The sequence below is a fragment of the Adelges cooleyi genome, unplaced genomic scaffold (assembly GCF_023614345.1).
Source record: "Adelges cooleyi isolate 19-005CV unplaced genomic scaffold, UGA_ACOO_1.1 ACOO_flye_CR_arks_rails_tigmint_CR_PRNA_247, whole genome shotgun sequence".
Classification (NCBI taxonomy): domain Eukaryota; kingdom Metazoa; phylum Arthropoda; class Insecta; order Hemiptera; family Adelgidae; genus Adelges; species Adelges cooleyi.
This window is the reverse complement of record NW_026095912.1, coordinates 2,839,526-2,860,627: the sequence shown is the minus strand read 5'-3', so window position 1 is coordinate 2,860,627 and position 21,102 is coordinate 2,839,526. Positions and strand designations below refer to the sequence as shown.

The 21,102-nt window shown below is 30.9% G+C and overlaps 4 protein-coding genes across 5 annotated transcripts; 3 read left to right on the top strand and 1 right to left on the bottom strand.

Moving 5' to 3' along the window:
* Positions 1-253: 253 nt before the first annotated feature.
* Positions 254-13,526, bottom strand: LOC126837071 (cathepsin B-like). 2 transcript variants are annotated; one of them, XM_050570814.1, is made up of 6 exons: positions 13,392-13,526; positions 1,751-1,966; positions 1,412-1,612; positions 899-1,046; positions 693-803; positions 254-616 (listed from the first exon to the last, which is right to left on the bottom strand). In XM_050570814.1, the coding sequence occupies exons 1-6, from the start codon at positions 13,509-13,511 to the stop codon at positions 402-404; spliced, it is 1,011 nt and encodes a 336-aa protein (XP_050426771.1). In that variant the 5' UTR covers positions 13,512-13,526; the 3' UTR covers positions 254-401. The 2 variants fall into 2 exon arrangements, with proteins under 2 accessions (XP_050426771.1, XP_050426770.1); XM_050570813.1 differs by lacking the exon at positions 13,392-13,526 and adding an exon at positions 2,711-2,888 and having other exon boundaries at positions 267-616.
* Positions 4,643-6,838, top strand: LOC126837073 (cathepsin B-like). Its single transcript, XM_050570815.1, has 6 exons — positions 4,643-4,814; positions 5,324-5,539; positions 5,671-5,871; positions 6,041-6,188; positions 6,275-6,385; positions 6,464-6,838. The coding sequence occupies exons 1-6, from the start codon at positions 4,695-4,697 to the stop codon at positions 6,676-6,678; spliced, it is 1,011 nt and encodes a 336-aa protein (XP_050426772.1). The 5' UTR covers positions 4,643-4,694; the 3' UTR covers positions 6,679-6,838.
* A 2,335-nt stretch (positions 13,527-15,861) lies between the features above and the next one.
* On the top strand, positions 15,862-18,101 carry LOC126837069 (uncharacterized). Its single transcript, XM_050570810.1, has 2 exons — positions 15,862-16,026; positions 16,527-18,101. The coding sequence occupies exons 1-2, from the start codon at positions 15,940-15,942 to the stop codon at positions 17,847-17,849; spliced, it is 1,410 nt and encodes a 469-aa protein (XP_050426767.1). The 5' UTR covers positions 15,862-15,939; the 3' UTR covers positions 17,850-18,101.
* A 952-nt stretch (positions 18,102-19,053) lies between these two features.
* LOC126836955 (androgen-dependent TFPI-regulating protein-like) lies at positions 19,054-20,722 on the top strand. The gene is made up of 5 exons (XM_050570676.1): positions 19,054-19,224; positions 19,482-19,625; positions 20,091-20,308; positions 20,376-20,527; positions 20,649-20,722. Exons 1-5 carry the CDS (start codon positions 19,054-19,056, stop codon positions 20,720-20,722), a joined length of 759 nt encoding a protein of 252 aa, XP_050426633.1.
* The last annotated feature ends 380 nt before the right edge of the window (positions 20,723-21,102 follow it).

Below are 21,102 nucleotides of genomic sequence, written 5' to 3'. Positions count from 1 at the left end.
GTTCTAAAAAATAGGCTACATCGTCCGCTGCTATTTCAATTTGTAATTAATAACACAAAGTTCATAAATAAAGTTGTACTATAATAATAGTAAAATAAAATATCGAAACCCATTGCAATTTGTATGAACAAGAATCTGTTGTAATACTGTACAGTGTACACTAATATAGTATAAAAGTTGTTTGAGTGGAAGTTTGGTATTTTAATAAAAATACAAAACAATAAATGAGCTGATTAACACCTTTTTTGCGTCGCAATAAATAAACCAATAGCTTTCTAATTTTAAACTATATTACTACAATGTGTTTATTTCGAGATTGTCACAGTAATACAATAAGAAGAATACAATAAAGTTATATAGGTAACTACAGATTTCGGACTACATAATTTATAATTTTTTTTTTATTTAATAAAGGGCACACCGGCTGTCGCATGATCTTCGATTCCGCACTCGTTGGTGCCTCTCCGGATCTTGAACGTTCCCATATCACCCCAGTTAGTATTCCACGAGTTGACCATCAACCAATAAGGTACTCCTCCTTCTTCTCCCCAACCGATCAATTTCACGGAATGTCCTGCTCCCAAGTAAGTAGCGTTTTCTGTCACCACGTAGACGCCTGCGGGTAGTTAAAAAATGTTAGGTAAAGCCGTTTTCCGCCAGAAAGGTTAGTAGAATTACATTATGTATCTTACCAGATTTGTAGTTCATGAAGTCGTCGAACACCAAAAAAGACGTTTCGATTGGGCCGTAAACCAACACGTCCTTTTGAATAATATCAGCTTTAAGGTGGTACGCGTTTTGGGCTGTAATTATATTAAAAAAAAACCAAACAATTTCTCGGGTTAAATGGAAAAAGATTAGAGATGAGGAAAATCTTCAAATTAAAAAATTTTATTACTGTAGACGTGGTCTTTGTGGTAATCAATGGTGGTATTTCCGTAACACTCTCGTTTGCATTTGTGTCGTTTTTCAAACGGTCGTTCACTGCACGTGTTGTTTCCTGTCTCGTCAACTATACATGGCTGTACACCGTATGGTTGGCAGCCCTATAGTGAAAAAGACCGGTCAGACAGTATTGTCAGTGAGGCTGTAGGGTCTAGGTTTCGTTTATAAGTATTAGCAAGAATAGTGAAAGATTCCCAAGGACAGGTGGATAGGTTAGATTTGATAAGGTTAATGATCGGAGAGGAGCGAAACGAATCTCACATGAAATACGTTGAAGGAGTTCAAGTTATTTTTTAAGGACTTATCACACACCTTTGACCTTGTGCTTTTTAATATTAATGGCGGCTGTTAGATTCAAAATAAGTGAGGGACATTTAGTATTTAGTAACTATATCTGATTAAGACCCTACTCCAAAGGTCTCGTTGCCTCATTGATTGATTCAATGCCGAAACGTCGAATACTTACTTCGTTGCTGCCGTAGTCTCCTCCGGTGACAATGCCAAAATATTTGAAGTATCTCCAGGCCATGATTGGCCACCCGCCAAAACATCCAAAACCGCACAAGTAACAACAGAAAGTCAATTTTTCAGCGGAAATCAGTTGGTTGAATTTCCCATCGGTGGCTATGCATAGGCGATCGGAAAAAGCGCTGGTGGTCGAGTGTGCCTATGTACGGTAATTGCAATAAACATTAAAATCACAAATATATGCTGCTATGTATTGCACTTGAGCTCGACAATGTTGAAGTGCCACTTGATACATAAAACAATGTTCCCATATGGTTTTTATAAAACAAATTATTACCCAACAGCTGCCGCACATTCCTTGATCTCGGACGTGGCCGATCGTTTGACAGCGTCTCCACCTTTTTCTCGCATCGAACGTTTCAGGAATGTGCAAATTGTCATAATTCGGATCTTCGGTTTTTAACGGACCGTTTGACGATTTTTCTACTGCTTTGGATCCCAACATGCTTTTTAAGTACTCGACGGAAGTATCCGAAGGGAAATTTTTACCGGCCTAAAATAAATACATTTTTGATAAAATATATTGTAGCATTTATTTTAGCTAAAATTATTTACGATTTAAAATGTAACATATTTATTAAATACTAGTTATTATGACGTGATAATTTTATATTGACAGTAAAAACTAATTTAGTTGTTCATTAAGGGTATTGCATGTGGTAAATTTACTTAATTTATTAAAACCTCTTTTTTCTTAAATATTGCCTATCAAAACTTTTTAAAAATATACTGCATAAATATTCCTCATACTCACTTTTTAGCAATAAAAAATTTGTTAAAGTTTCAGAAAAATCTATAAAAAAATAAACTATAGAGAGCTCTTTAAAAACAGACCGCATGAATTCCCCTTAACGAAAAAAATTATTCACACTTAATACAAATAATAGATTTATTGATGATTGACAAAATAATTATGATTAATGGTTTCAATTTATGATTAAAAAATGTAATTTAATTATGGTTAAATGAACGAACAAATAATGAAATTTCCAGTAAACATTTTATTCATGAATTTAATTTTATTAAACTGTATTCGAATAGTTTTTAACTCTGCTGCCTAATCGACGTGAAAAAAGAAAACAGCCAATACGATCTGAGCTGCTTTTTCAAAACCTCAAACACATTGCCGTCTATCATATATAAAATACATTGGAGGAAAGTTTTCACCGAGTGAATGAAACTAGAAGGTACAGAATAATGTACAGATTAATTAATATAGAATATTTTAATTACTTACCTTCCATGTTGTTGCTTCATTGTTGATTTGATTAATGTAATCGTCGGTCAGAAAATGTGCTTGTTCAGTTTGATAAATACTGAACAAAACGACGGACAGCAAAATAAAAACTCTCGACATGGTTAAGATTGAATAATATATTAAGATAATAATAACAACTCAACCTTTGCTCTCATTGATCAGAAGGCATATGAATAATTTCAAATTAAAACTATAGGTTTATATATCCATCGTAAACCACTCAAAAATTGAGTGTTAACGTTTTTACGAAGAACGAGGTCGACCGCTGATAATAAAATTATTTTGAATTTATTTGTCATCTTTACCTTTTCAAATTAATTTCTAAGTAATGTATGTGTCATAGTGATAGGGAATAGAATATCATTTTTAAACTTGCGACCTATGTGTTTCATAAAAAGCTTGTTGAAATTATGTCTTTAATTATAATATATGTATTCTTTTGCTACATAAAATTAAATACACGAAATTGAAATTTAATAAAATAGTAATACAAATACAACTTTTTTTTCGATACATCATATTATTGTTTTAACAAACATACCTGAAATGCACTACAGTTACCTCAAACCCTGCTCGAATAAGAGAAATTAAGAAAAAGTTTCCACCCCTTGAGGGGTAAAAGGTTTTTGATATTTATATTGTTTGTCAATGTATATTGATAATACTATGTGTAAAGAATAACCCATAAACTTTGACCTAATTTGATTGAAACGTGAAGTCACATTCTGAAGTGTCTCCTGAAGCGATTTCAAAAGGCATTCTCACTTCTAGGTCACCACTTTAGTATTTTGGATACTAAAAAATATAGTTAAAACACTTAAATTAAATGAAACAAATAAATAATTTTGGTAAGTTTATATTTTGTAGATGAAATAACGGCGTCACATTTAACTGGCAATTATTGCCATTGGATTTGCTCGTTTTACTTCTGTAAAGTAAATTTAATTAAAAAGGTGTATACTTGTTTGACATTATGACGAGGATGTGTTTTTGACCTTTAGACTTGTCAATTTATTTATTTTTTTTTTTTGAGAAAAATGTATATTATGCTCTACATAAGCAATATCAAAGAAAAAAGTGGTTTTGATAAACTTCGACCATGTCAGTTTAATTTCAGGTTAATTTTCATTATTTTCAGTGATTACTTTTAACTTTTTTCGATCAGTTAAAGTAATTTTGGTGACCAAAAAACGCTTTCGCTGTGACAAAGTTAAAGAATTTGGCTGGTCCGATTTCAATTCTATAAAAAAAGTAAGAAATTATTGGATTCTATTTTTTGGGAACCGATTTTCACATAAACAATTCAGTGTTTGGATTAAAATAGAACTAGTCTAAATTTTTGGCAATAATAAAACACAGATATTTTACATTAAAAAAGCAAAAATATGAAAAATTAATACATGTAGTTGAAATCGAATCAGCCAAATTACCTATACTTTCCTATAATTGTCACATAGAAAGTGTTTTTTTGTCACCAAAATGGCTTTTTTGTATTGTTTTAAATAACCGTATTTTTTGAATATCCAAAATTCTAAATTGGTGACTTCGACGTGATAAAGCATATTGTAATAGGTTTGATAGACACTTCAGAAAGTGACGTTACATTTTAATCAAATTAACTTGAAATTTAAGTACGAGATTTTCTTTATACAATGTGTTATTAATATCTAAGTTGACAAATAATAAAAATATCAAAACCTATTACCTAATCTTCTATTCCTATCAATATGATACATACTCTACTTAGAAATAAATTTGAAAAGGTAAAGATGACAAATAAATTCAAAATAATTTCACTATCAGCTGTCAAGCTCGTTCTTCGAAAAATCGTAAGCACTTAATTTTCAAGTGGTCCATGATGGGTATATAAGCATATAATTTTAAATTATCCATATGCCTTCTGATCAATAAGAGCAAAGGTAGTATTGTTATTATTATTTTAACACATTTATTCATCTTAACCATGTCCAGAGTTTTTATTTTGCTGTCCATCGTTTTGGTCAGTATTTATCAAACTGAACAAGCATATTTTCTGACCGACGATTACATCAATCAAATAAATAATGAAGCAACGACATGGAAGGTAAGTTATTATAATATTCTAAATTATTTAATCTGTAAATTATTCCGTAGCTTTTAGTTTCGTTGATTCGTAATTCGGTTAAAACTTTCCTCTAATGTATTTTATAAATGATGGACGGCAACGTGTTTGAGGTTTTAAAAAAACTCTTTTATGTAGGAAATGGTTTTTTTTAAAAATATTTTGATGGGCAGGCAGTTTTTTAATGAGTATGCCGACATTTATTTGCATCGACTAATGTAGGATCTTTGCGTATTTTTGCGTTCACTAGAATTGATAGAGTTTATGATTTAATAATAATTAATATCCATCAAATTAGCGAAAATCAAATTGAACTCAAACTTTTGGGAAACTGATATGTAATTTAAGTTTTACCGATTTAGAATTTAATTAAAAAAATTTCCAGTTCAGTTAAAGTTTGTAATAATATAACACTTCTGTGGAAACTTGGAACTAGAATATTTGAACACTTGTGTAGTACATGATCGTCATTAGTATCGTTTTAATTTTAGGCCGGTAAAAATTTTCCTTCAAACATTTCCGTCGAGTACTTTAAGAGCATGTTGGGATCCAAAGGAGTAGAAAAATCGTCAAATGGTCCGTTGAAAACCGAAGATCCGAATTATAACAACTTCACCATTCCTGAAACGTTCGACGCGAGAAATAAGTGGAGTCAATGTAAAACGATCGGTCACGTCCGAGACCAAGGAATGTGCGGCAGCTGTTGGGTAATAATTTATTTTATAATGCAATAATATCGTTTTATGTACCAAGCTCACTTCAACATAGCCTATCTCAAGTACAGTACATAGCAGTATATATTTGTGGAATCAATCTTTATTGCAATTACAATTTATAGGCATTGTCGACCACCAGCGCTTTTTCCGACCGCCTATGCATAGCCACCGATGGGAAATTCAACCAACTGATTTCCGCGGAAAAATTGACTTTCTGTTGTTACTTGTGCGGTTTCGGATGTTATGGCGGGTATCCAATCATGGCCTGGAGATACTTCAAATATTTTGGCATTGTCACCGGAGGGGACTACGACAGCAACGAAGTAAGTATTCGTTGTTTCGACATTGCATTAATCAATCAACTTGTTTTGAGCCTAATCGAACGCAACCAATCCGCGCATGAACTTGGGAATCTTTCACTACGCTTGTAAACGGAACCTAGACCCTAAAACCTCACTGACAATACTAAATGAACGGTCTTTTGTATAATAGGGTTGCCAACCATACAGAGTAGAGCCATGTGTAGTAGACGACGAAGGACACAACTCTTGCAGAGGACGCCAGATTGAAAAACGACACAGCTGCAAACGACAGTGTTACGGGAACACCACCATTGATTACCGCAACGACCACGTCTACAGTAATAAAACATTTTAATTGGAGGACTTGCCTGATCTCTACTCTTTTTCCATCTAACTATTATTTGGCTTTTTCTTATTATTACAGCCCGAAACGCGTACCACCTTACAGCTGAAATGATTCAAAAGGACGTGTTGGCTTACGGTCCAGTCGAAGCATCATTTTTGGTATACGATGACTTTTTGAACTACAAATCAGGTAAAATACATAATGTAGATCTACTCGCCTTTCTGGCGGAAAACGGCTTTACCCAAACATCTTATTTACTACCCGTAGGCGTCTACGTGAAGACGGAACACGCTATTTACATGGGAGGAGGCCATTCCGTTAAATTGATCGGTTGGGGAGAAGAAGGAGGAGTACCTTATTGGTTGATGGTCAACTCGTGGAATTCCCACTGGGGTGATAAGGGGACGTTCAAGATCCGAAGAGGCACCAACGAGTGTGGAATCGAAGACTCGGTGACAGGCGGTGTGCCCCTTACTCATTAAAAAAAAAAAAAATTTTAATCATGTTGCCAGAACTCTGTATTCACATAATTTGTTTTGTATTCCTAATATATGACAACCTCGAAATAAAAACCTTATAGTAATATATTTTAATATTAGAAAACTGTTGGTTTAATATTTGCGAATGTGGGAATTTTATGGCTGTGGCAACTTAGTTTGATAACAACATAATGTTCGCATTTTAGTTAAATTATAGATAGCTATTTTTTAGATAGAATTTTAATTTCTGAAAAAAATGTTTAAGTAAAGAAATCTAAATTTGAGCATAAAAGCCAAAAATATTCGAGCTTTTATGCTCAAATTTAAATTTAATAATAACTTATAACATGGCCGTAAACAGTTTAAATTTTTATTATTTCGAGTTTTAAGAGTTGATGAAGTTTTTCAAGACAATATATCCAAATTATATTTAATGATCAACTTCTTTCTTGACATTCAGTCGTATTGCGGGCTAGTCAAAAACACATCTTTGTCATTATACCAGACAAGTATACAACTTTTGGTTTTTAATTAAATTCTCAATTGTAGGTTTAATTATGACTCAACTTGACATGCCCGGAAATAATTGAAGTTTGAGACATGATGTACTTTAATAGCTTACCTAATTATGGCCACGTCACGTGTATTATATGGATGCTGTGCCGGCTATTGCTAGAATTGACAGTAAATGAAATTCCTACTACTACTTATAATACCACTTGGACACTTTGCTAAACAAGTCATTTTAATATGTACAGCAATTAATAAATAAATATATTAATATATATATATTTATATATTATATATATATATATATATAAATAGGAGCATTTAAGTATTATAAGAGATATTAGTTGTCTCACGTTAAACGGATCAGTCGGTGTGTACTCTTAGTAAATGATGTTACACTGCATTAACACTTTGCATGGTGATATTGTATTAGAGGCTAATGCCATAGCCATAATATTTAACAAAAATATAATAAAAACTATATATTATCATTGGTGTATTTTAGTTGTTGTCTCAGTGTTAACTAATTAGTGGTTATTATTTTTTTTTTAACTTTTCATAATATGAGGTTATATTTCCCTCTAAAATAATTGATGACGATATTACCTAATATTGAGTATTATGCGTTATCGCGATACATAGACGTCCACTATAAAAATCTTAAATTGCTAGAAGAATACTGTAATCGATCTACCCAATAAATAAAATAACCAAGTACTACAACAGTGATATTATCAAATAAAAGATTTTTATCCTTATCAAACTTCAATCAAAATAGTTTTTATTTGAAAACAAAAACTAATTTAATGGTTTTGTGAATATCGAAAATAAGTAATAACTGGCTTTTAAATAGCAAAATAAAACGGGTTTAACTTATATCTAGTATAAACTATAAACTGGACAAACTATCCAAGACGACTAATAACTGTGTTCTGTACTTGTATAGAATGTGTATTTTTGTTTTGTAAACGTTTATAGTAAAAAAATGTTTGCTGTACATATTTGAAATAAACCTTTTCAGTGTGATATGCGCTTTAAGGTATTTGCACAATCTGGTAATCTCAAAACACACAAAAGGACACACACTGATGAAAGGACTTTTCAATGCGAAGAATGCTTGAAAACATTTTCAGAATCTTATAGTCTTATAAGGCACAAAAGGACCCGTACTGATGAGAAGCCTTTTCAGTGTGAAGTATGCTTGGTGACTTTTTCAGAATCTGGAAGTCTTAAACACACAAAAGGACACACACTGGAGAGAAGCCTTTTCAGTGCGAAATGTGACTAAAAACATTTGCTCTTCTTGGTAATCTTAAAAAACACAAAAGAACCCACCCTGGTGAAAGGCCTTTTCAATGCGAAGATTGCTTGGTGACCTTTACACAATCTGGAACTCTTAAAATGCACAAACGTAAACACACTGGCGAGAAGCCATTTAGTTGCTGAGTGTACTTAAAACATTTAGCATATCAAAAAGTTTAAAAGTGTATTACATGCTAAATTTATAATAATAATTTGTTTGAATATTGAATTTTTTGTGCATAGTACATCAAGTTTTGTAGAATGCAGTTAAAACATGTAAATAATATATATTAAAACTAAATGTCTGTTATAGTGTACCTATGTGAAATAAAATTCGTTTAAAAGTAGTATAAATGATTATTATATGTCTAGATATTGGTTGAATTAAAATTCTTATTTATTCAGAAATCACCGTCTATGGCAGTATTCGGTAATGACGTACTCTACGTTTAGAATTTAACCATCAGAGGTATACGCGGTATGGAGCATTAAAGTTACTTTGATACTTGTTTGATACTTAAGTTCTGACGTCTGTTGGTTATTGGAAGTTTAAAAGTGTGGAAGAAAAATAGGTTTGTGTGCCCTGTGACGGTTATTTAGGAACTCAAGAGTCCAAAACATGAATGAAATGTCTAGAGTTAATCTAGGTTAACCACTAAACCATGAAAGGTATAAATCCATATATTGATAATTTTTTTAGATGGCTAACCAAAAATTCATCCTACTAAATGATAAAAACTAAAAAATGTTAATAAAATGTGTATATAATATATATACAGCCATAAGTCGCTTAACGTTTTTTGAATATTAATTGAATGTTTATATCAGAATTTAAAAAACCAACAAGAGTAAAATTATAACAGTTTACTTTATCAATGTGTATAAAATAAATTCATAAAAAAGAGACAATAATAATAATTTTATAAGATTCTGAATCAGAACCAAATATTAAATTTTCACCTGTCATAGCTACAGAGATGTTGTATCTTAAGTATAGTAACAATTACCTCATTATTGTATTATGTATGAAAAAGGAGCTGCCAATTGGTAAACGCTATACACCATATGGTTACTCAAGAGTTCTTGAGAATCCTTTTACTAATAATTACAGAGCAATTATTTATATGTTTTACAATTTAAAAGTAGGATGCTAAGTTGCATAAAAAGTTAATCACTATTAAAGTGATAAACCATTAAGGTTTATTAAATTTTAATGGACCAATAACAGGCAACTAAATTGTGTTTAAATGCCTCTGAATATAAATTGGACATTAAATCTTTATAATACACCAACATCGATAAGACTATTATGACGAAATCAAAAAGAAATACCGCCACGAATCTCCTAAATGTTATGGTACTTTCAATACACAAGTTTTATTAGATTATAGATTTTTATGCAATTTTACAGGTGAACAAAATTGACAGATGTATAACGTACTGTATAAAAAAAAATCATTAGTGAACACTTCTTAATTCTGATTATTTCAACCATCGGAATCATAATTCCAATTAGAATTCTAATTCTAATTATAAGTATGCATTATCCACAAACAAATCCCTGTTTTTAGACTACTTCAACACTTACTAATTTGTAGACGTTTCATTATATTTGTTAGTGATCGTTTGAGAAAGTTTAGAGAACATTTCTTCGACTCACGGACATGATCACTCTGTTAGGTTAGGTTAGGTTTTATGCTTTTGCTATTATTTGGTCATGTACGCTAAAATTTTTCTATATACCTCATACCTGGTGATATGCATTCTCTGTCTTGTTCTCGCACTTGAATTTAAAAGTATCATACCAGTCAGACCTAACCTTGTTAAAATCACCACTAAAAAACTCTGCTGATTTACATCTTTACCGCGTCGCAAATAATTCACCAATAGTATTTTAATTATAAACTATTATACTATAATGTTTTTATTTTAGGATTGTCGCATATTTCAACTAAAGTATTTAAATTAAATGATGTATATATATATTTTTAATTTGTTTAGTAAATATCGGGCACACCGGCTGTCATGGAGTTCTCGATTCCGCACTCGTTGGTGTCTTTTTTGATCTTGAAAATTCCCTTATCACCCCATGTGGAATTTCACGAGTTCACCATCAACCAGTATGGTGAAGTACCATACTTCTTCGACTCCCCAACCGATCAATTTCACGGAGTGTCTCCCCAAGTAAGTAAAGCCGCACTACGCCAAACTGGCTAGTAGAATCACTTTTTATATCTTACCAGATTTGTAGTTTATGAAGTCGTCGTACACGTTGAATGACGCTTCTACTGGGCCATAAGCCACCACGTCTTTTTCAATGTATTTGGGCCTTACGTAGTACCAGTCTCTGGCTGTAAATTTAAGAAAAAGTCATAAAATATCTCAGATTAGCTGGAAAAATGGTCGAGGTCAGACAAATTCAATTAAATTATTTTATTACTGTGGACGAAGTCCCTGAAGTAATTGATCTTGGTGTCTCCATAACATTGTCGAGAGCAAAAGTGATTTTTTTCGACCCGTTGTGAGCTGCACGAGTTGTTTCCTCTCTCGTCAAATGTACACGGTGGTACTCTGTACGGTTGGCAACCCTATAGTGGAAAATACCGATCAGTCAGTATTGTCATAGAAGCTTAAGGGTCTAGTTAAAGTCTAAGTTTCTTTTATAAGTTATTGATTTTTTGGGGTATTCTAAACCTAATGATTGTAGAGTGAAGTAAAACAGCAACCAAAGTAGTTTGGATAGAGCGGTAAAATCTACCTATACCTACAAAAATTCGAATTAATGTTTCAAAAAATTGTGCCCCACAAGTTTGTTAACAACAAACGAAGTTTATGCATCTATTATCTTATCACTTTTTTCAAAAAAGTTTTCCATTGTATTAAGATTTTTGCTGGGTTCAATTTAGTTAACGGTTGGAGTGGAACGATAAACGAAATTCGTTGGAGGTGTTTGAGTATTTTTTGAAAATTTCAAACACATCAACTCTACTTCAAAGGTCAAGTTGTGTCACTAAATCAATATTTAGTGTAAAAGCGTCCAATACTCACTTCGTTTGTGCCGTAGTCTCCTCCGGTGACAACGCCCTTTTCATAGAAGCTTAACCAGGCCTCAATTGGCTCCCCCCCTTTAAATCCATCACCACATGAACTACAACAGAAAGTCAATTTTTCGGCCGAAAGACTTTGGTTGAAATACTCATCGGTGGCTATGCATAAGCGGTCGGAAAAAGAGCTAGTTGTCGACAATGCCTATATACGGTAAATTCAACAAAAGTTAAAAATCACAAATATATCCTACTAAGTATTATACGACACTATTGAAGTATAACTTGACAAATAGGTAATATTTACTACGTCGTTTTTATCAACCAAATTATTACCCAACTGCTGTCACAGTGTCCTTGGTCTCGGACTTCACCGATGGTTTTACATTGATTTCAATGGTTTCTCGCGTCGAACTCTCGATAAACATAAGGAAAGTTGACATAAATCGGATCTTTCCCTTTAGATGGACCGTCCGACCATTTTCCATTGTTTCTGAATCCCAAAATGCTCTTAAAGTACTCTGCGGGAGTGTCCGAAGGCAAATTTTTACCGGCCTAAAATTAATTTGACAACAAAATACAACCAATTTCTACAAAAATCCACGAAAAATGGTTTAACAGGGGACAAGAATGTGAGGGCGGTACTTAGAATAGCTGTCTACAATTTTCACAATGGATAGAAAAGAACTTCATCTACAGGGTAGCGTTTTTAGCTTTTTGATAACTAAGCACAGTCAAAATTATTCAAAAATAAACATTCATATTTTTTCTTTTTTTTAATTTGCTTATAAAAAATTATTAAGTATAGATAACGAAAAAATTAAAACACTACCCCATGGATAATGTTCTTTTCTACAATTTGGTAAATTTACAGTTAATACTGGCCACACATACTTTTCCCGCGCAAAGCAGTTTTGATGGGAAAAAATGTCAATTTATGATAGTCTGACAAAAATAATGACAATCAACAAAGTATCCTCATTACTGTATTAATAAGTATACATTATATTTGAATCTCTAATTTAAGACTTTTCGAAAAATTGCCTATATTTTACTCCTTAGAAATGGCCTGGGTAGCTCTTAATAGTGATAAAATTGCAAATTGAATTCAATTATTTAAAAAAACATTTTTAAATGAAAATCGGCTTCCCACATAACATAGTAAAGAAGCCAAAATCTCTATGTTGAGACCCTTGTAGTCGAAAATTTGTTGTGCTTTTTGGTCTAAAAAAACCAGAATTACTTTTACTCATAAAAAAATGTTAATAAATTTAAAACAATACTTTGAAGCTTATACAAATTAACCGGTAAATTCATTTCAATGGTCCTAATTTATTAAAACTACTTTTATTTAAAAAATTTCCTATACAAAACTCCTTAAAATCAGAATTATTTTACTAAATGAATATTAAATTTGAAACATATGTATATGGCTCATTTGTATTGTACAGTTATGCAATGACGATAAATTAATTTGTGCCACACGTTGTACCTATTATACGATACGAATTATGTATACCTTAGAAAATAATAGATTCAGGCATGATGTCAATATAATTATGATTATAATCCCAACCATAGCTCAATTCATGGTTAAGAAATTAATTTAAATGTCAAAATGTAATTGAATCACGGTTAAATGAATGAATAAGCAATGAAATGTCCAGTAAATGTTTAATCATTAATTTATTTAAATAAAAAATAATTCTTAACTCTGCCGACGTAAAAAGAGGGAACAGCCAATGCGATCTGAGCTGTTTTTTTTTTAAAACCGAAGTTAAAGTTTTAACCGAATCAATGAAACTAAAGGCTACAGAATAATATACAGATTAATTAATTTAGAATAATATACTAACTTACCTTCCATGTTGTTGCTTGATTGTTAATTTGATCAATGTAATCGTCGGTCAGAAAATTTGCTTGCTCAGTTTGATAAATACTGAACCAAACGACGGACAGCAAAATGAAAACTCTCGACATAGTTAAGATGAAAAAATGTATTAAAATAATAATAACAACTCAACCTTTGCTCTTATGGATTAAAAGGCTATATGAATAATTTCAAATTAAATTATAGGCTTATATATCCATCATAGACCACTTAAAAATGGAACGTTAAGGATGGGTCGAAGGGCGAGCTCTCGAGCTGAGAGTAAAATTAAAGATTGTTAGTTATCTTTACCTTTTTAAATTCCTTTCTAATGACTGTGAGTATCACAGTAATAGGTAATAGAAGATATTTTTCAAAAGTATGACCAAAATACTTGAAATGCACTACAGTTAACCCTTAACTTTAGTCGTAATTACATTCTTGTACGATTTTGTAGTTTGTATTTCAAGTATATTAGTTTGCTACTTAAAAAAAATAAGACTATATAATCGAGGTCACCACTTTGTTTAATTATTAAGTAGTATAGCTAAAACAATTAATTGAAACGATACGAAAATGGAATATATTAACACTTAATAATTAATACAATATTTCACATTTGCCATAACGCGGAGTAAAATAAATTTATAAGTTCTAAAACTAGGAAATGTTTTCATTTTAAAATTAGTCAAAATATATTAAATTGGTTTTCTAAATCAATATTTCAAAGAGTTTTAATAAATTCATGAAATGCCCTACAGTTTACCCTTAACAAACGCTTACTTGACTTTTTTATGAGGGCTAGTAAAAATGTATCAAACATTTGTTTTAATACATTTATATACTGTGTCTGTGTTTTACTATTAAAATAAGTATTATAGCTATAAAATTAAAAACACTATACGTCTATTAGGCATCAACCTAATAACTTAGTGTAAAAATATTCATCACAATGAATATAAATTGTGATATATTTTGTACAAACTGTGTTGTGTATTTTGAGTTAATTACATTTCTTTTAATATTGTATTCAATAAAAAATATCTTTTTAGATAATTCGAATAGATTTAACGCAGCTAAAAATTTTTAAATAAAGTTCCATTGCACTAAATAAAGAAGTATTAAATGTAGGAAATATTTCCCAAAATTGTACTATATATGTTTTCCATAATTTACACACACATATATATATATTATATATATATTATTGAGTATTGATAATTAAAAACAATTTTATTGAGCCATTTATTTATAGTTTTTCAATGATCACTGTGATCTTTTTTAACTTTTACCTCTCCCTCCTTTACCCCAGAATATCAAAGAGAAAATATTTGTGACGTATAGAGTTGCTACTCGGAAGGATTGGTCCAGTATTTAAAAAGTTACAGTGAACACAAAATAGCTCACATCATTGTAAAACCAATAGCATAGCTGTTCCGCACCTAACCTACAATCTTTAAATTCTGTATTATACTACCACCAGTCTTTCTAATTATCTAATTCTATTTTAAAATAATTTGATTTGCTATATTTTAATTAATATGTACGATAACATATTACACTGCGTTTTATTCACATTTAAATATTATAAAACTATAGTTACTTTTTCTGGTTTACCTTTTCTGGCCAAACTATTATATTAAATAATATATGATGAGTTTTATGTAAGTGAAAAGGTCGATATTTATAAAAGTGTAAAGCCAACTAATTTGTTACTTTTTAAACTTGAGTGTTCCTAATTACTACAAATGTATTAAGAAAATATATATAAAATAAGAAATCACGTTGACCAACCAGAATAATATCAAGAACTAATGTATTCTATTTATATTGAACAGATGGTTAATGCTTTTATATTAACCATTTATACAATATTAATATACAAAAAATTATAAACAAATAAGTAAAATAAAATACCAGGATAACAAATCAATTCCTTCGCAATTAATTTTCATTATATATTTTATACTACTATTGAATAGTGATTATACTTAATAATAATACATATATTATAAATAATAATAATTACTTGAAATATCTTATAAAGATACAAATGTTACAACTGCACAATTATACACATTTTATATTTCATAAAACAGTAAAAAAGATCTTAGTTTCAAAATATTTGTCTTGAAGCGGACCTTCGTGACTTTTCGCACCAATCAATAGATTTAAAGTGCTGTGCATAATTTTGAAAACATACACTATTAGAATACATATATACTAAAAATATGATTTTAGAGTTTTTAAGAATACACTATATCGTCCGTTGCTATTTCAATTATAAATTAATAACACAAAGTTCATAAATCAAGTAGTGTAATAATAGTAAAATATAATATCGAATACCATTGAAATTTGTATGAACAAGTGTTGTCGAATAAAGTTAAAAATAGAAATTATTTACTTTTGCTATTTTACTATTTTTATGAAAACCTTTAACTACCGTTTACCGTCTTGTGATTATAATAGGTTAGTATTAACTATACCTTATTATTATACAAAATACTTATTATAGCCTTATATAAAAAAATAACAATGATAAGCAACATTTGTGCCTTTTTGTCATGTTGTTTTGCTATAACGTCAAATATAAAAACAATAGAATCAGCAGGAGGTTGCAAGGTACACATTTATACTTAACTATATTTTTTCCGTTTGAATTTTCTGATTTTATGTATTGCAGTAGATAGCGGTTATACAATTACTGATAAAATACAAACTATGTTTTACGTTAAAATGTTTTGCAATTATGAAAAGCTTCCTCATAATACATAAATAATATACACATACTATGTTGTTTTTTTTTTTTGAAAAAACACATACGATTTAGAGTGTTTATATGTACAAATGAAATGTTTCTACTAATATGAAGTTAGAATAATATATTTCCAGACAGCATAATCAAAATAAACTATATTTATCAGCTGCATCATACCAAAATTAAGTTTCTGATATTTTAAAACAAATTAATCATTAGATAATGCATAGATTTTTTTCGAGGCTACATTTTTTTTCAATAGTTTTATAATTATTATTATTATCAGTTACTAAACGAAAAATCCAACTTGGATTATTTTTTTAGTCACTTTTTTATAATAACATAATTTTTTTTCTTTCTTTAGACTGTTCCTGTACGATTTTTCGCTCAAACGTCTAATGCAGACTATGTACGTACCGTAAATAGCTTGATAACGTTCAGCAAAAATCCAATAAGTATGAAACCCGCTGAACAAACCATTCTGTCAACAGCCGCTTGGGAAACTTATGAAGATTACAAGTTAAAATTAAAAAGCCGCGATAAATTAGAGAAAAAAGCTAAAGACATCAAATGCAGTTTTTGTGTGATTGCAAAATCAAATATATTGCACTTGGTTGAAAAGTTGAAAAGTCAAGAGCCTTTTGTTAACGACGAGGAACCTTTAACGGATCTTAAAGAGGAAGCCGAACTCGTACTTCACTTGTTACTGTTGGCAAATTTAGAAACGGGCAAATGGCTTTGGAGTTATTACTTGAAAATCTTGGCCATCGGCCGATACGACGACATGGACACTTTTATCCGGGAAAACCCGTTCGGAGACGTTCAACTGCAGACGGACGTTTCGAAATTCATCGACGGTTGTATTGAAGACAAATACCTTCCCATCGCTGCAAAGGAATACGATTTGGTCTCGAAAAAGCCCAATGTGTACAACGACATGTTTTGCGTTCTACGCAATTCCAGAACATTTATAAACACTCGTGTGTTGAGCAGACGTGCACCCATGGTCACTGTAGAATTTTTGTATCTAAAACGATTTTGGCACGACGAATATCAAGTGTTGTTCGGGCAAATAACCGAAGTCAACGTCGACTGGAGCCGGCCGAAACAACGACACCAGGTCGAGGTGGCCAAGACCAGAGAATTCCTGGACAGTCGCACTTGGATGCACGAACCGTACGGTCGCCTGGACCACCAACACTTGTTGGTGAAAATTCTAGATGCCAGATTTTATTGCTACATTTCGGTCGTGCTGCATATTTACGGAATACAATTAGCCCTAATCGACGAACAGACGCTGACAGACATCAGAGATTTTATATACACCGTTATGCATTACACGTTGGAGTTGACGGCGTTCAAAGACGAATTTCTCGTGGCCATTGTGTCGGAGTTCAATTATGTGGACATACGCGAAATCGACGACATTAAAGACATGTCGGCCAGGGTCAAGACCAAGGCCAACGAGATCCTAAACGACTTGAACGGCGTTAGAGCGAACACAATCGATCGGTTCAGTTTCAACGTTGACGAAGCCCAACTGTCCACCGACGATTATCTAATGAGGATCGTGCAGAAATACGAAGACTATTTGTTGGAACTAAAAGGCGTCTGCTTTCCGTTCGGATACGACGTGCTTTTGCATTTTATGGACGTAGTTAAAATGTCGGCCGCGCAATACATTTAAATTTTAAACTAAAAACACAATGTTCATACAACTGTATCGCATAATAAATATGAAAAAAATATTTACCAACGCTATTTTACCTGTTTAACATAAAAAAAAACCTTAATTAACCGTACGTGCGGAACAGTTAGACTATTGGTTTTTCAATGATAATATGTGAATTTATTTTAGGTGAAGTTTTAAGGCTTCAGATCTTTAAATTATACCGGAAATAGAGTTTAAATTATACCGTTCTAGAGAAATAGAGGGCCATACCATGTGTAATTATCATAAAAATCTGCACCCAAACTTGTGTTTCATCAAGACTCCTCTCCGCAAAAAATGAAATGGAAAAAAACTATTGTTTATGTTATGTAAAATATAAATAATTTTCACATATTTATTTCAAATCATTTGTCTTGCATATTCACAAATACTATACTACTATACTGAGCCTACTATAAACTTTTTGTTACCAACATCGCCTATGGCATTAGTCCGTTTACCTTCATAGTGTCAACACATTCCAATCTCATCGCAAAATCTAAGTACTCGGTATCGTAAGTTATGGTGTCTATTTTGTTTGTACATTGTACATTATACTGTCTATTTGCTGTAATTCATTGAATTTCAGCAATTATTGATTCATTCATACAATAATTGTCCACCCTTTCATTTTTTCTTTTTTACATTACTCGTATAGTTTTTCACAAAATTCACGGCCACCCTGGAAAAACTATTGTTTCTGTCGATTTTCGAACAACCCATTTACTTAAAAAAAATGAACACTAAACATTTGGGAAGTTTGAGCAATTTAAATCGGATTTAAAAAAAATTTTAAATACAATAACTAAAATATTGGTTCTTACAATAACCTAGAAAATAAATCGAACCATTCCTAGTAGACATAATTGTTTTAGGATTTCAAAAACTTTACTCGAATTTAGAAATAATAGGTAATAAATTTTAATAACACAAATATTATTTTAGATCCGAATGAAAACTATATTTTTGAAGTAACACGTTATAATTTCAAAATTATTTGTACAATAATTGTACTAAAATTAGTTTATGAGAATTAGCAAAAATACACGGAAAATAAAAATATAGAAATTATTGTTAATAATTGAGGAATAGTAAAGTAGTATAATAGAGAATTTGTAATATTTATATTTGATGAATTCAGCCTCAAATAATTATTTGCATTTGCTTATAAGGTATTAAAATGTCAGTGTACCCGATTTTGCTGCATACAGTAGCATGTGGATGGTATGTATTTTTTTGGAATCAAATACTAGATTCATTTTTGACAACTACAAAAGACAAAGGAGAATGGCATCCCATGTACCAAAATTTAGTTGAATTCAGATTTAGATTCTTCACAAACTGGAATTTGGTATGCATAAGCACTTTTGAAAATATTATTTTAACAAATCATCCCGATTTAAATTATTTGTTATATTGTTTGTACCTTAGGTCTAAAATGACCAATATCAATTATTGGAAGTATTATGAGTTAGACTCCTAAACGTGTAAATAAAAACACTTTTTAAATTAATCGTGAAAAAAATTGATCTTGTATAGCAGCAGTATACAAGTTTATGGAACTAAGAAAGTTCTGCTTAAATATATTAATTTTTTTTAAAACTTTAGATTATGCAAACGTTATACTTCAGCGGCTGTTTACTTCACGATATCATGAAAATTCTCAATGGGCCGAATTGGCTTAACTTGGGAACCAAATTTCAAAATTTACTATCTGCTAGCTTTGCCTCTCTTATACTACCTACTGGAATAGTAAGTATAATATATTACTTTTTTAATATTTTCTATGCAAAATACAAATCTAGTATTCATTGTACATTTGTACGTAAACTTCATATATATCATATGCTTCTAATTCTATGAATATATTCATGAGATATATTCTACGAATATTCAATTCTGTTTTTTATGTTTCCTTAAATAAGTATTGTAGGCGTTGAAGGTTAGGTTCGCAGTATCGCGGAGACGATCCCAATATCCAATTTAAAACCAACAAATATTTAGATAGATTGAGACATATTATACTTCTAATGTATATTTCTTTAAATGCTTTTAATTAGAAAAATAATTATTCAAAACTAAATTAGTTTTACTATTTTACTAAGTATTTTTTCCCGTAGAACAAGCTTGTCTTAACAAATAAATCAAATGTTTCGTAATTGTCCAACTAAATATTTGTAAAATTTATAAATTATAAATAATATTATATAATTTCAGTTAGTATCGGTGACGTTTTGGATCTTTTACGGCATTGACCGAGAGGTCGTTTATCCAAAAATATTAGACAACTACATACCAATTTGGCATAACCATGGAATGCACACTGTGATCTTACCGCTGGTTTTCGCTGAACTAATGACTACCAAACACAGATTCTTACCCGTGAAAGTTCTAATAACGATCTTTAATTCCTTCATGTTTTTTTACTCAACCATGTAAGAGCATTGTTTTTAATAGTTTACTACCGAACATTTTTAAAGTGTGTTTTTTTTAAATATGTAGTCTTCTGGTAACCTACTTGAAAAATGACCGTTGGTTGTACCCGCTCTTGGAAAAGTTCAGCTTACCAGTAGCAATAGCCATAATTCTATGTTTTCAGTTCGTCTTCGCTGGATCTTTATTTGCCGGTGTCTTCATTCAAAATCAAGTCTGGGGTAAGACTTTGTTTAAATTTAAACTCAACATTACCTAAACTAATCTAATACACAAATTGGGTTGTACTATCATAATTGTACGTAACGTTTAATATCTAAAAACCAATTTTTTTGGTTTTAGGTGAAAAGAAGAGAAAAGAAAAGGGAGAAAACAGAAAAACTGTAGAAAAATCAGAAAATGTCAGTTCTTTCTAATAATTATAGTATTTAGTATTTTCCATACTTATAAATTGCATGTCATGTACATGTACACATGTTGTATTACACAACTGCAATAACTGAAATTTTACAGGAGAACCAAAAAACCAAATTATTTTCACTAAAATGTTATGTGATGTAATTTTAATGAAATAGGAATGCTTAGAAAATATTACAACTACAGTTACGTCGTTTTCTATCTTATGCGTTCGCTATATCTAAACACATTGAAGCATTTAGTCCATTTTACCAAATTTTGCAGTTGTGTCGTTGTTCTACTGAGGCGGCGATGTGTTAATTTGATTAAAATATAATAATTTATAAATAGCTTTGAGAATTACCTTCCTATTGACAATACACAATATACATAAAACAAT

Excerpts from the sequence above, each read along its gene's own strand:
- LOC126837073 (XM_050570815.1), top strand. The coding sequence starts at position 4,695 with ATGTCCAGAGTTTTTATTTTGCTGTCCATCGTTTTGGTCAGTATTTAT. Across the intron at positions 5,540-5,670 it reads GAATGTGCGGCAGCTGTTGG|GCATTGTCGACCACCAGCGC; the intron begins GTAATAATTTAT and ends TACAATTTATAG. Across the intron at positions 6,189-6,274 it reads CCGCAACGACCACGTCTACA|CCCGAAACGCGTACCACCTT; the intron begins GTAATAAAACAT and ends TTATTATTACAG.
- LOC126837071 (XM_050570814.1), bottom strand. The coding sequence starts at position 13,511 with ATGTCGAGAGTTTTCATTTTGCTGTCCGTCGTTTGGTTCAGTATTTAT. Across the intron at positions 1,613-1,750 it reads GAATGTGCGGCAGCTGTTGG|GCACACTCGACCACCAGCGC; the intron begins GTAATAATTTGT and ends TACCGTACATAG. Across the intron at positions 1,047-1,411 it reads GAGACTACGGCAGCAACGAA|GGCTGCCAACCATACGGTGT; the intron begins GTAAGTATTCGA and ends TTTTCACTATAG.
- LOC126836955 (XM_050570676.1), top strand. The coding sequence starts at position 19,054 with ATGTCAGTGTACCCGATTTTGCTGCATACAGTAGCATGTGGATGGTAT. Across the intron at positions 19,225-19,481 it reads TCTTCACAAACTGGAATTTG|ATTATGCAAACGTTATACTT; the intron begins GTATGCATAAGC and ends TTAAAACTTTAG. Across the intron at positions 20,528-20,648 it reads CATTCAAAATCAAGTCTGGG|GTGAAAAGAAGAGAAAAGAA; the intron begins GTAAGACTTTGT and ends TTTTGGTTTTAG.
- LOC126837069 (XM_050570810.1), top strand. The coding sequence starts at position 15,940 with ATGATAAGCAACATTTGTGCCTTTTTGTCATGTTGTTTTGCTATAACG. Across the intron at positions 16,027-16,526 it reads AATCAGCAGGAGGTTGCAAG|ACTGTTCCTGTACGATTTTT; the intron begins GTACACATTTAT and ends TTCTTTCTTTAG.